General features: G+C 41.3%; 1 protein-coding gene across 1 annotated transcript in view; it reads right to left on the bottom strand.

Annotated features, from left to right (window-relative positions):
- Positions 1-14,893, bottom strand: part of TRIM33 (tripartite motif containing 33) — a 116,470-nt gene that overhangs the window by 28,282 nt on the left and 73,295 nt on the right. Inside the window, 6 exon segments of the mRNA XM_049766027.1 lie at positions 329-493; positions 2,127-2,401; positions 4,842-4,959; positions 5,412-5,558; positions 7,683-7,797; positions 10,986-11,102. Coding sequence (XP_049621984.1) covers positions 329-493; positions 2,127-2,401; positions 4,842-4,959; positions 5,412-5,558; positions 7,683-7,797; positions 10,986-11,102 — 937 coding nt within the window.

Here is a 14,893-nt window from a genome sequence, read left to right as displayed (position 1 = left end):
GGAACTCTCATCTTGGTATTTCTTTAATTCGTGATTATGCGTCAATATCAAGCAACTCTTGTTTTCCACTTTTGCAAAATAAATTGGTTAGACTGGATTCAGAAGTCTTCCTTAAGCAGTATATATGGATTTAATCAGATCAAAATTCTTAAAAAAACTAAATATAAATGTACCTGTAGGTTTACATTGGGGAGCCAGAAGATACACCCACCCCCTACCCACACGCACATGTGTGCAAGTGCACTCACACACAGTCACGTTTTTAAAAGATGGTGTCTCTTTTAGTTTTAAAATTGTATGATTCTTACAAATGTAACTCTAGGCATACTTGTCTTTGGAGGTGTGGCTGCATTAAGGAGTACTGGGGGCCACTGTGCCTGGGGATCCCTGGTATCCGGGCAGCATTCTGAGCCAATCTCATCTGATGTGCCTGGAAAGCTCCACAGTTCATGTTCCCTCTTTGCATCGTTTGTACACTGATCAATCTTGGAGGCTACAAAAGAACAACAGAAAATGTACTCTGTACCAAATATAAACAGATAGTGGTCATCTGTGATACTTGCAACAGTATTTTTTAAAATGAATTTATCTTTCAATTATAAAATACCACGGCAAAACTTAAACCACCAAAACAGTGACAAAACAGGATTCTTTTTACCTCTAAGTAGTTCATGCATATTTAAAGCCTATAATATGAGTTTATCCAATACTATATTAGTAGTTTTGGTTTGGGTAAGGAGAAGAAAGCAATAAAGATTCAAAAATGGGAATTATTTATAACCTTTGTTCATTAAAATAATGGATATTGGGTAGTGGGAAATTTGGTTGTTTTTGGGGGGAGGAAGGGACACATCCAGAGGCGCTCAGGGTTTACTCCTGGCTCTGCATTCAGAAATCACCCCGGCAGGTTGGGGAACCAAATGGGATACCGGGAATCAAACCCAGGTCCGTCCTGGATCGGCAACATGGAAGGCAAATGCCCTACCGCTGTGCTATCTCTCTGGCCTCGAGAAATTTGTTTTAAAATGAATTTATTATTTATTGTATGTAAATGTTTGATATGTGCAACAGGTTTATATAAATGAGATTGTAAAATAACTCCTCAGGTGAAAAAGAGTCAAGAGAATTTTATCAAGCTCTCATTTGAGCAATTGCCTGAAGAGCTTATTAAAGTTTAGGCAGAAACATCCTGGCTTTTCAGCCTGAAAGAACAACGAAAGTAACAAAAAAGAAGCAATACATGGGGGCCAGAGCACTGGCGCAAGTGGTAAGGCGTCTGCCTTGTGCCTAGGACGGACCCATATGTTTCCCTCAAGCCAGGAGAGATTTCTGAGTGCGTAGCCAGGAGTAATCCCTGAGCGTCACCAGGTGAGGCCGAAACACCCTCCCCCCCAAAAAGGGGAAGAAGCAATACATGAGCAAGCTGGACAGTACAAAGTTAGGTACTTGTGTCACATGTGGCAGCAACAATGGCTGAAATCCCAACAACACAAGTGACCCCTAGGAACAAAGTCAGACGTGCACATTCTTTCTCCCACTCTAGCATAAAACTAAAAAGAATGGATGTGGAGGTCAAAAATATAAATTTACAGACTGACAAAGTATGAGTGGGTTCATCATTTTTTTTGCATGATCTTTACTCACTACCCTTCACCACTGCCAGACACAGGGCAAACATTTATACTTGGAACATTGAGCTAATAGCTCTAAAAGGAATATTTTAGCATTCTTCAACCACCAATCCACCAGTGTTCGTCCTGGTCAGCAGGTACAGATAACTGAAAAGCACTGACTGTCGGCCAAGGTGGTCACCACTGCATGCCTGTGGATTGGCATGCAGGATAGAAGCCAGTGTACAGGTGTAAAAAGGGTAAGAAAAAGATCACAGGGAAGAGTACACTCAGCAGGACTCATGGATTATGCCTGTACTTTGGGTGTATTCCTGGTAGTGCTCAAGGAGACCTATGTGGTGCTGGGCATCAAACCTGGGTCAACAGCAGGCAAGACATGTGCCTTACCCATGCTACTATCACTGTAATCCAGAACACTGATTTCACATGCGTTTATATAATAAGGGTCCTGAAGTTCCTGAGCTCCTATCAAGCAAGCAGAAGGACAGCGCTCACCTGCTGCTGCAGCATCTGAGGGGTGGCTTGTCTAGGGTGCTGCTGCGTTGTAGTTGTGGTCGTTGGCACAGATGCGGGTGGTTGCTGCATCCTCATCTGTTGCAACTGCTGATGCTTCTGCGCATACACTTGTTGCTGCATGTGCTGCAGTCGAAGTTGGGCTAAGTTAATCTGTCCAGGAGTTTTACTAATGTGGTTTGTCCCTGGTGGGACTTGCCCAACTACAACATTTGGAGTATAACCAGGAGTTGGTTTACTCTCTATTACTAGGTTACCTGAAGAATTCAAAACATATAATCAATGAAATTATCTAATTCAGAGATTAAGCAACGTTCGTTTTCCTCTGCAAACTACCAACACTCAATGTTTCCAACAGTACAGCAGGGATATAAATTAGTTTTAATATTTCAAGAATCAGAGACCTAGACAGCCCCACATCAAATAACTAAATGTGGGTTATTTATTTACTGGCTTTGATTTATGCTATCTTGCTTAATCTTTAACTGTACAGAAAATTAAGGAGCTGAAACAGGCAGCCCATCTAGTCAACTCCTATCAATTTTCTCCTGGCAAAACTTAAGGACACTCAAGAGGGGTTAATATTAATTCCATGTTCCCTAAAATTGCTGAAATGTATATAACAGAACACTGCATTGCTACATAACTATCTTCTGTGGAAATATTAAAAGTTTTAAGGCACTGATGAGTTTTCTGGGCTAGAGTGGTAGGGCACAGTGGTAGGGCATTTGCCTTGCATGTGGCCAATCCAGGACGAACCTGGGTTCGATTCCTGGCATCTGAGCACATAGCCAGGAGTAACCCCTGAACATCACTGGGTATGGTCAAAAAAAACAAATAAATGATAGTTATCTTTACTTATCAAGAGTCAACCACTTTTTAAAATCAGCGATTTTTAGGAAGTCTTATATTAACCTACAGTTGGCTATCTAGACCTAAAACAGAACAGAAGGTTAAGAACTGCATCGGGGCCAGAGTGATAGCACAGCAGACAGTGCATTTGGCAGGCACACAGCCAACCCAGGCTCAATACCTGGCATCACAAGTCCCCTGAGCCCGTCAGGAATAATTTCTGAGAGCAGAGCCAGGACTAACCCGAGCGCCACCAGGTGTGTCCAAAAAACAAACAAACAAACAAAAGGAGAATAAGCAATGATGCAGAACATGAACATTTCTTTAACTTGCATGTAGCCAACCTGAGTTTAATCCCTGTATCCATATGGTTGGTTCCCCGAGCAACATCAGAAGTCCTGAGTGGAGAGTCAGGGTTACCTTGAGAACTCCTGAGTGTGACCCAAAAGCAAACACCAAAAAAAAAAAAAAAAAAAAAAAAAAGTGTGTGTGTGTGTGTGGGGGGGGTGTCTTTGTACAGGGGCTCGAGCAAAATCACAGCAGTAGGGCTTTGCATATGGCCGACCAGGGACAGACTCCAGTTCAATCCCCGGCATCCCACATGATCCCCCAAGCCTACCAGGAGTGACCTCTGAGTACAGAGCCAGTAACCCCTGATCATCACCAGGTGTGGGCCAGAAAAAAAAAGGCAGGAGGGAGGGGCGCTTTGTAGAACACAAAAGATCTGAAATTTCTTTGTCCTTTGCCTTTTTTTTTTTACAGTCCTGTAAAATGTTATGGCTATACTTAGACACAAAAACATTTTACGATGTCCTTCTAAGCTACGGGGAAATCTGATTACACAGTTGGTTTCATACTGCTTTAAGAAATCAAATATAAAGACACTTCTACTTTAGAAATCTCAATATTGGGTCCAGAGAGATAGCACAGCGGCGTTTGCCTTGCAAGCAGCCGATCCAGGACCAAAGGCGATTGGTTCGAATCCAGGTGTCCCATATGGTCCCCCGTGCCTGCCAGGAGTGACTTCTGAGCAGAGAGCCAGGACTGACCCCTGAGCACTGCCGGGTGTGGCCCCCCAAAAAAACAAAAAACAAAAAACAAAAACAAAAAGAAATCTCAAATATTGAGAACTTAACTATCCTGAAAGTGAGTTTACTCAAGCTGTAAATAATTTCTGATGCTGGTAAGCCTTGTTTGTCTTAAATTGCTCCATTTGCCTTCCTGTAACTTTCAGTTCTAGTCCTTAGGTCCATACTGTGGAGTAACAAAAGCTTTTCCACTTGAAAAGTATCTTTCTTTCTTTCTTGAGTCCGTCCCCCACCCCACCCCCATACCTGGTGAAGCTCAGGGGTTACTCCTGGCTAAATGGCTCTAGGCTAGGGGGACCATATGGTACCAGGTCAGTCCTGGATCTGCCACGTGCATGGCAAATGCCCTACCGCTGTCGCACAGGCCCCCAAAAGTATTCTTCTAGCATTTCTCTGGACCAGACTGTCAGGTTCATCAGCCTACTAGAAGTGCTCCTTTAGAGGGCAATGTGGTAAATATACAAACTGCTAAGCATTTAAGAAATTCTTCCAGAGAATATAGACCCATATGCTAAGATTTCTGTATCAAATCTTAGAGATATAAAAAAAGTTAAAATAAATAAATTTAAATAAAACTATACAGACGACTCGACATTCTGAATACAATCAGCATAGCTTAGATGTGTTTCTAGTGAAGAGAATATGTCCCAAGAATTTCATTGTGAAAGTTATCTTTGAGTTTCTCAAATCTGCTGGAGATTCTTTCCTCTAGTTGAGTTTCAACGGACGTACGTTCGTAAGATTAATCATCTCTCACCTAAATTGACTACATTCTTTGCCCAGAAGGTGGGGTCACAATGGAAACGGATCGCTCCATTAGCAGCAGGGACAGGATCACAACGTGCTTTCAGAATATGGCGCAATTGAAAAGTGATCTTAAAAGGGAAAAAAATTCACATTATTCTTAAAATAAAGTATCACTTGAGAAAAATATACAAAGTAAAAATATAAAAGCTCAAGTTAGCCTCACAGTGTTTCAGATGAGACAGCTGTGTTAAAAAAAAAAAAACTCACAATCCAGTTACACAAGCTTATATTTCTGATAAACACCATCACAGTATCCAGTATCTCCAAAACAGTAAATACCGTATACTCTGATATGAAATTCTACAAAAGGAGAGGGAGGAATCAGATGGAAGATTCTGAAGTCAGGGTAGACTAAAGCAAGAAATCTTTTGTGGGTCACAGAAATTTTTGGCATCTCAATATGGTGATAATTACAATGGTCAAATCCAAAACCATGGTGACAGATGCGGATCACTGAATGTCAATGACACATTATCACTAAAACTGACTTAAAGAAAAACCAAGATGCAGTGTATCTTACCAGTCGTTTGCTGTAAAGCAGCGCTGTACTGCTGCCACTAGCAATTGCCCAGTTTGTAAAATTCATGACATGCTTCACCTGCCGAGAAAGCCCTGTGATGTCATTCTGCTGCTGAAGTAACTTCATTTGTCTCTCTTTTGTCACATTCTGAAACAGAGCAAGAGGTTCACTGAAGAGTTCTCTGTGTAAAGAATAATGATTTCACCATTTCCATCATACTTAATCAAATCATTCTAAAAAAGAAATGCCTGGACCCGGAGAGATAGCACAGCGGTGTTTGCCTTGCAAGCAGCCGATCCAGGACCGAAGGTGGTTGGTTGGAATCCCGGTGTCCCATATGGGCCCCCGTGCCTGCCTAGAGCGACTTCTGAACATAGAGCCAGAAGTAACCCCTGAGTGTGGCCAGGTGTGACCCAAAAACAAAAAACAAAAACAAAAAACAAACAAACAAAAAAAGAAATGCCTGGATTCTTTTATGGAGTGTAAGTTGACCAGACTGTCACTATTCAATAACAAAAGTAAAACATTTCTCTAGGTTAAATATATAAGCCATTCCCACGTTAAAAAGTATTAGTTTGAGTCTCTTCATTTTAAAAAAAAAATCATTTAAGACCTTCCATTAGACTTATCAAACACATAATTGATGGCATTGTTACCTAATCTTAAAAAAAAAATTAAAAGGACCTTTTCTGATCACTCCATTTGGGAGAAGCTGTATTCATCAATGCCTTCCTTTGGTGTGACCTGAAGTTACAAATCTCATCTTCATTATACCAAAGTGAAAAATTGTAACTACAGGGCCCCCCCAAAAAAATAAGAGTTAGGAAACCTTATATGGCATGACACAAGTTCATACAGAATAAACAAATAAATGAGGGATGGAGGCAACACCAATTTGCTGGGGAAATGCTGCAAAGGGAAAAGAAGCTGCTTTCTCCAGAGCCAACCTGGCAACATTCTTACAAACCCACTTAACTTGATTTTTCCCTAATGAAACAAGTGCTCGTTTCATGTTAATGTATAAATATACTCAATTTGTCAGCTTACTTATTTTGATTATAAGACAATCTTCTTATCTTTCTTTTATTTTTTTATTTTTGGTTTTTGAGCCACACCTGGGGACAATAAGGGGTTAATCTTGGCAGGCTGGGGGACCATATGGGATGCCAGGATTTGAACCACTGCCCTTCTGCATGCGAGGCAAACGCCTTACCTCCATGCTATCTCTCCGGCCCCAACAAGGCATGCAAAGTCCTTGAACTAATTTCAAGGTACTAATAACTAAATGAGGCTCTGGAGACAACACAAAGAACTAGAGACATTGCTCAGCAGGCAGGTCCAGGTGAGAGCCCCATTTGCCTGTCCCTCAGATCTTCCAGGCAGCAGCTCCCACTCACTGGGTGGAGAACAGTCCCAGAGTACCAGCGGGTGTGGCTCAAAAACCATAAACAGGCAAAAAGGAACTTTAATCAGTTAAAATGTATTTAATGAAGTCAAGACAGAAGCAGCTCAATGATCTCTTTAAACTCCTTTTGAAGAAAAAATAACTACTTTTAAATGCAACTGGCTGGATGCACAAAAGGAAAGAAAGTCCAACTGCAACAATATGTACAAGTACTTTTTGGTTTTGTTTTTATTGGGGGGCAAGAGGTAAGAACTCACACCTAGCGGTGACTCAGGATTTATTCCTGGATCTGTGCTTAGGCATCACTCCTGATGGGCTCTGGGGTCTAAGGGATTGAATACGACTTGGCCAAGAGCCTGACCTTACCCACTGTACAAGTATTTTTAATATCAGAATTGCGCCTCAACAGAAAAAAAAATTCAATAATGACACTTTGATTTGTACATAACTAATATTTCTTTAACATCCTAGGAAAAGAATTTCACAATGAGAATTGTTTTTAGCAAAACAATGGAATATTTTAGGAATAAAGTGATCCCTGCTAAATCCCAATATACTTTCCTATGTAGAAATTATATTAAGGTCCTATCTTGGAGTGGGGAATACTTGGGTCTTCTTACATCACATTTTAATGAAAATTTTTTCATTCCTAAGGACAACACTATCCTAATTTATACAGCTAAATCAGTATTATTAAATAGGCCTGCGAGATAAACGAACTTCGTATTTAAAAATAAAAAAAAAATTGTAATTTACTTGAATTCCAAACCCACCCCCAAACCCATCTAAAAATCGTCTCAATAAACATTGAAAATAGCTACAGAGAAGAGAAGCAGTTTTTGTTTGACTTTGGCTTTGAACCGTACCTCTAGCTGCTGTAAGAGAGATTTTCCTTTCTTATTAATTTCATTGATAAGGGTGAAAATGGCCACTTTAATTTCCTGTTCTACTCGTTTGTTAGTCTCATTTACTTCTTTTATCCTGAATAAGAGAAATGCATCATTAGGTTATAAATTGATCCCCTCTCGGAATCATCAATGTTACAGAAATTCATCCAAATGGGCACTTAACCGAGTAATTAAAATTGAACCTCTACCAAAACGTACACCTTATGTATGTCTCAGCGGACTTGACCGGTCACCGTGGTCCAAACTAGTTAAGTACATATACAAAAATGAGCTGAGTATTTTTTTTTTTTTTTTTTTTTTTTTTTTTTTTGGTTTTTGGGCCACACCCGGTAACGCTCAGGGGTTACTCCTGGCTATGTGCTCAGAAGTTGCTCCTGGCTTGGGGGACCATATGGGACACCGGGGGATCGAACCGCGGTCCGTCCAAGGCCAGCGCAGGCAAGGCAGGCACCTTACCTTTAGCGCCACCGCCCGGCCCCGAGCTGAGTATTTTTAAGTAAAGATCAAAAGACCTAGATTATTCACTTAGGTGGCATCTCCTTTAGGCTCCTCTGACATGTAATAGAGAAGTACCACTTATTGCTTGCTCATGTCAAATCTGGTACATTAGTCCTATTTAATGTTAATGCTTTTTAAAAAGGTGCGCAAAGAATAATGTTACAACCAATAATTATCTTTTAAATAGGCATCGAGCTTAAAAGCATTTATTAGCACGTATACACTTGTAATTTAGTAACTCAAATATGGTTATCATACACTCCCCCCTTTCAAACTTTCTCAGAAAATTTCCTATTATGAACTCTAAGAGCATTAAACATTTTCAATTCATTTTAAATGAAGTAAAGATGTTAAATGCTTTAGAAACAGCTATAATGATCATACAGTTATAAAAGCTTGGCTGTGAATAACGAAACAGTTAATACCCTGCTATTTGCAAAACGGGGGTGGGGTGGGGCACCATTATAAAACGTAGATAACCGTGAACTTTATATTCTGCTTCTACATCCATTATAACTCACATTTTCAATCCCTAAATTGATTTCGCCTGCCAAGTCTGAAAGAGTTAACTCTTAATATACTCTCAAGCCATAATACTATTTTTCCTTTCCTTTTGTACTTCAATACCAAGTGCAAGTTTTTTGTCAATGAGTAATTCCTAGTGTTAAAAAAAAAAAATGCGGGGCCGGAGAGATAGCATGGAGGTGAGGTGTTTGCCTTTCATGCAGGAGGTCATCGGTTCGAATCCCGGCGTCCCATATGGTCCCCTGTGCCTGCCAGGAGCGATTTCTGAGCCTGGAGCCAGGAATAACCCCTGAGCACTGCCGGGTGTGACCCAAAAACCACAAAAAAAAAAAAAAAAAAAAAAAAATGCAAGAATCAAATTTAAAATAACTCATTCAGCCAAAGACTGAAATCATCAAACAAGCTGAAAACAGGCATCAATTAAATAAAGTAGAGTCCCAGGGGATTTAATAAAGTCCTTTATAAAAGCCTGACTATGAAGATTTATTTTTGGTACATTAAAAAAATTAAGACAGATTAAGGAATGCTTGTAAAAAGGAAAGCATAATAGGAGTTTCAGCTTTTTTAAACACCTGGTGAATCATTAATCTCTCAATTCTTTTGTAGTTTTGTAATATAAAACTCTTGTTCTATTTCTTTACAGATGTGTGAACATACATGCAATATATATGTTTAAAACTATCAAAAATAGGGGAATCTAAAACATACCAATTCACTTTTCTTCTGCTTAAAGGAAATTCATTTGCAATTTGTAAGATGCTATAACTATCCACTATCGTGACCCCTATGTAACACCAATATAAAGTCATGCTTCTCCACAAGAACTATCCACAATGTGTGTGCATGTTAGCTCATGTATTTATGATTTGACACTTCTAAAGAGCTCTCCATTTTCCTAAAGTAGCCCACTGAGATATTTTTGTGTGGTGGCTTTTTGGCTGCAGACTGGGCTGTTGGGAGACCACAACCAACGATGCTCAGGGGTTCACTCAGAAATTATACTCCTGGTGGGCGCAGAAAACCATATGGGGTGTCAGGGATCAAACCCAGGTTAGCAGGGTGTCAGGGATCAAACCCAGGTTAGCCAGAGAAAGAAAACCCAAAGTGAGAACACAGTGGATAGGATGTTTGCCTTACCCATATGGTCCTCTGAACCTTCCAGGAGTGATTTCTGAGCACCAAGCAAAAAGTAACCCCAAGTACCTAGAGTGTGGAGCCCCCCCCAAAAAAGACCACACTCCCCCCTCCCTCCCTCCCTCTCTCCCTCTCTCTCTCTCTCTCTCTCTCTCTCTCTCTCTCTCTCTCTCTCTCTCTCTCTCTCTCTCTCTCTCGTTCTAGTAGCTCTTATGATGTTATGTTCTATGTGTTGCTGTCTATTGTCTGGTTATAACACTACTTATTTTCATTTCCTTCACAAATTCAGTTTTCTTTTTTCTTCTCCAATGGGCTATAAGTAATAAAGTGATGAATTTTAACATTATCTAAAAGTCCCAATATTTGTGAATCTGATAAGTAACATATTAATGCTGCCTATAAGTCCAGAATACGTATATAAGTTATAATTATGCCAGCACCGGAGACTAGGATGCAGCTCAGCAACAATGCAAATGCTTTATATGTATGAGGCTTATGTCTGATACCCTAACATTCCCCACAAATTATAATACCTGAGTGATTTCAACACTTAGGAGTCCCAGTTTATTAAATTTACTTATTTATAAAACCTACCCACAGGCTTTAATCAATATTTATATTACTTAGAAATAAACCAAAACCAATTTCTTGGTTTCTTTTTAAAAAGGCAACAAGTTAAATTTTGAGGATTAACTATAACAAAGACTGTTGTGTTTTCAGTAATTAAGGGTACTAAGAAATATTATAATGCTACTTACAAGCTGACAAAATGAAATATTTTACAAATGGTTAAACTTTCACCTCATCCATAAAGTGTCTGAGCTTAAATTAAAATTTATAATTCAACCTTCCTTGTATAATGATATAATTTGATACATTTAACTATGGCTTCGTTATGATGAGAGCCTTATAAATTTTAAAATAGTAAAATATATAGCCCAAAAGACACATCTTTTGGGATAGTCAAAACTGGGGTGAATTAAATCTACCTAGTTAAAGGTATACTACACTCCAAATGGTTCCCAATATAGAAGGAAAACAAATTTTATCTGAACCCACGTTTTTACTTTGGGTGAAATTATAGTTTTAAGGCAACATACTTACCTATTCTGCACCTGAGTAGCAGCAAAATGAACATAGTTCTTCTTCTCAAGAAGCTTAGCGAGTAGATTCTCAATTGCACCTTTCTGGTTTTGAAACGCTTCTTCCAAAAACTGGTACCTTCGGATGAAATCAAATACAGAATTTAAAACAAACAAACAAAAAATCTATTATTGAGGGGCTAGTGCAATAGCACAGCGGTAGAGCGTTTGCCTTGCACGTGGCTAACCCAACACAGACCTGAGTTCAATTCCCAGTGTCCCATATGGTCCCCCAAGCCAGGAGTGATTTCTAAGCGCAGAGCCAGGAGTAACCCCTGAGTGCCATCGGGTGTGGCCCAAAACTAACAACAACAAAAAATTACTATTGAGATTTTGGAAATATGGGGCCAGAGTGATAAAACAGCAGCTAGGGAGGCATTTGTCTTGCACACAGCTGAACTGTGTTCGATCCCCAGAATCCTAAATGGTGGTGCCCTGCCCCAACCCAAGTCTTACATGAGTAACCTCAAAGCACCAATGACTGCAGCCAAAAACAAACAAACAAACAAACAAACAAAAAACACAATAAGGAAGATTTGGAAATGAAGACTTGTAGCTTAAGTCAACTTAAACTTTTTCAGCAATTCTTTACTAGTCATACATGATTTATCTTAATATCAACTTTTGTTTTTTTTGTTTTGTTTTGTTTTTGGGTCACACCCGGCAGCGCTCAGGGATTACTCCTGGCTCTACACTCAGAAATCGCTCCTGGCAAGCTCGGGAGACCATATGGGATGCCGGAATTCGAACCACTGTCCTGCATGCAAGGCGAACACCTTACCTCCATGCTATCTCTCCAGCCCCCAATATCAACTTTTAATAGCAAAATCTCTCCCATTGATACAATTTTAAGGTAACATTTAAAAATTCTCAAAAAAAGGGCCGGAGAGATAGCATGGAGGTAGGGTGTTTTACCTTACATCCAGAAGGACGGTGGTTCGAATCCCAGCACCCCATATGGCCCCCTCCCCCAGGCCTGCCAGGAGTGATTTCTGAGCGGAGAGCCAGGAGGAACCCCTGAGTGCTGCTATATGTGACCCAAAAACTAAAAAAAAATTTCTCAAAAAAAATTTAGGTAGCCCAAAACAAAACACATATAGATGTTCCACGGACACATGAGATAACACTCATCACATATCACTAGGAAAATATAAGTAGAGGGCACATCTATAACTAGGAGAGATAGCACAGTGGTAGGGCATTTGCCTTGCACGCAGCAGACCAGGACAGACCTGGATCCCATATGCCCACCCCCAGCCTGCCAGAGGCGATTTCAGAGCATTAGAGCCAAGAGTAGTCCCTGAAGTGCTGCCAGGTGTGACCCAAAAACCAAGAGGAGAGGAGAGGAAGGGAGGGGAGGGGAGGGAAGGGAGGGGAGGAGAGAAGGGGGAGAGGAGGGGGAAGAGAGGAGGGGGAGAGGGAAAGGAGGGGGAGAGGAGAGGGAAGAGGAGAGGAGGGGGAAGAGGAAAGGAGGGGAGGGGAGAGGAGGGAGGAGAGGGAGAGGAGGGGGGAGAGGGAAAGGAGGGGGAGAGGAAAAGGAGAGGAAGGAGGGAGGGAGAGGGAGGGAGAAGGGAGGAAGGGAGGAAGGGAGGGAGGGAGGGAGGGAGGGAGGGAAGAAGGAAGGGAGGGAGGGAGGGAGGGAGGGAGGGAGGGAGGGAGGGAGGGAGGGAGGAAGATATAGGGGGCAGAGCAATCAAGCCTGAGGGGAGGAGAGGGGGGAAGGAAAAAGTAAAAACAAGTTAGACTAAAACCTCACACCAACTCAAAGACAAGGAACTGGGGATGATAATATTACAAAACACAGGTACTTTGCCTTGTGTGCAACCAATCCAGGTATGATCCCCAGCACCATATAAAGTTTCCAGATCAACACCAGGAGTAATCCTTGAGTACCACTAGATGTGGGAGGGCCCCAAAATGGTGGAGACGGTTACCTGAAAAGGCTCGACAACACATGCCCTCTGAGACTAGCAGGAGTGATCCCATTGGAATAACGTGAGGTCACTGCTAGCTCCCAGCACAGGAGGCCTGAGAGTAACCTAGGAAAGCCTCAATATTTACAAATTTTGAAAAGGATAGTGAAAAAGAATCAGGACCAGAGGTACAGTACAACAGGTAGGGGCACTTGCTTTTTGCTTTAACCGTGGTAAACCTAAAAAAAAAAAAAAAAAACTCTTTAAAAAAAGTACAGCCAGTCTGATTTAAAAAAAAAAAAAAAAGTATAAGCCTGGGTTCAATCCCTAGCATCCCATATGGTTCCTAAGCACTCCCAGCAGTGGCTCCAAAAAAGAAAGAAAAAGAAAAAACAAAGAGAGGCTTTCTAATAGTTACGTTGGCTATATGCACTTTATACCCAGTGCAGAAAGAAGATAACTAAATCCACCCCATATATACCTCATCTAAGCCTAGTCTGTATTGTAATGGAGGGACATGGAAAAGAAAACAGAAGAAACAACAAAAAGGGGGGGGGGGGGACCAGAAATGGTTTAACCAGATGCTTGCTTTGCATCCAGGAGGCCTAGGTAGAGTTCCTGCACCACGTGGCCCCCAAAGCACCATTGGGTAACCTTGAGTACCTCTGAGTGTGCCCCCCCCCAAATAAAACAAGAGTATTTTAAGTATTTTAAGCAGAAAAATACAAGCAAAAATAAGAATATTCCAAGGTACAGAATGTGGCTCAAAAACTAAGGGTAGGGCATGCATGCAAGGCTCCTAGATACAATCCCTAGCATCCAGGGGCCTTGCCATGCATACCCTACCCTCAGTAGGCGTGAAGATTCAACACATATATTCAGCACATACAGGGATACCATTGGGCAAAACATCATAATGCTATGAATACTGCTATGAAACAGTATTAAGTATAACCAGTATGAAGAGTGCTCAAAAAACAAAGAATAGGTAGTTCAAATGGTAAGGCACTTGCTTTGTATATGGCTGTTGTAGAGTCAATTGTTGGCACCTCATATATCCCTTGAGCCTGCCAGAAGTGACCCCTAAGCACAGAGCCAGGAGTGCCCACTAATGTCTTCTGGGTGTGGCCCAAGAAAGAGTAGGAATACTTGCTAGTCCAAGAATATGAAAACTGTCATGTTAAGATATCTACATCCAGGGCCGGGCGGTGGCGCTGGAGGTAAGGTGCCTGCCTTGCCTGTGCTAGCCTAGGACGGACCGCGGTTCGATCCCCCGGCGTCCCATATGGTCCCCCAAGAAGCCAGGAGCAACTTCTGAGCTCATAGCCAGGAGTAACCCCTGAGCGTCACAGGGTGTGGCCCAAAAACCAAAAAAAAAAAAAAAAAAAAAAAAAAGATATCTACATCCCGGGGCCGGAGAGATAGCATGGAGGTAGGGCGTTTGCCTTTCATGCAGGTCATCAGTTAGAATCCCGGCGTCCCATATGGTCCCCTGTGCCTGCCAGGAGCAATTTCTGAGCATGGAGCCAGGAGTAACCCCTGAGCACTGCCGGGTGTGACCCAAAAAGCCACCAAAAAAAAAAAAAAAAAAAGATATCTACATTCCAATCATTCAATGTGGCATTTTTCATAATTGCCAAGATATTAAGTGTTTGTCAACAGATATTAAAAAATGGATGTATGTATAACAATACTATACTGAACTACTTTAAAAATAAAAGTTACTGGGGGCCAGAGCAATAACACAGCGGGTAAGGCCTTGCACATGGTCAGCTCAGGTTCAATCCCCAGCACCCTGTATACGAGCCTGCCAGGAATGATTTATGAACACAGACCGAAGAGTAACCCCTGAGCACCACTGGGTATGGCCCAAAACAAAAAAACAAACAGATAAATAAACTTCATTAGCCCGCATCACATGGGCTCCCAAGTACCACTGAGTATACCATCAGTAATG

The sequence above is a fragment of the Suncus etruscus genome, chromosome 19 (genome assembly GCF_024139225.1).
Source record: "Suncus etruscus isolate mSunEtr1 chromosome 19, mSunEtr1.pri.cur, whole genome shotgun sequence".
NCBI classification, from domain to species: Eukaryota; Metazoa; Chordata; class Mammalia; order Eulipotyphla; family Soricidae; genus Suncus; species Suncus etruscus.
The sequence above is the reverse complement of the archived record's forward strand: the minus strand, read 5'-3'. Positions and strand labels throughout refer to the sequence as shown.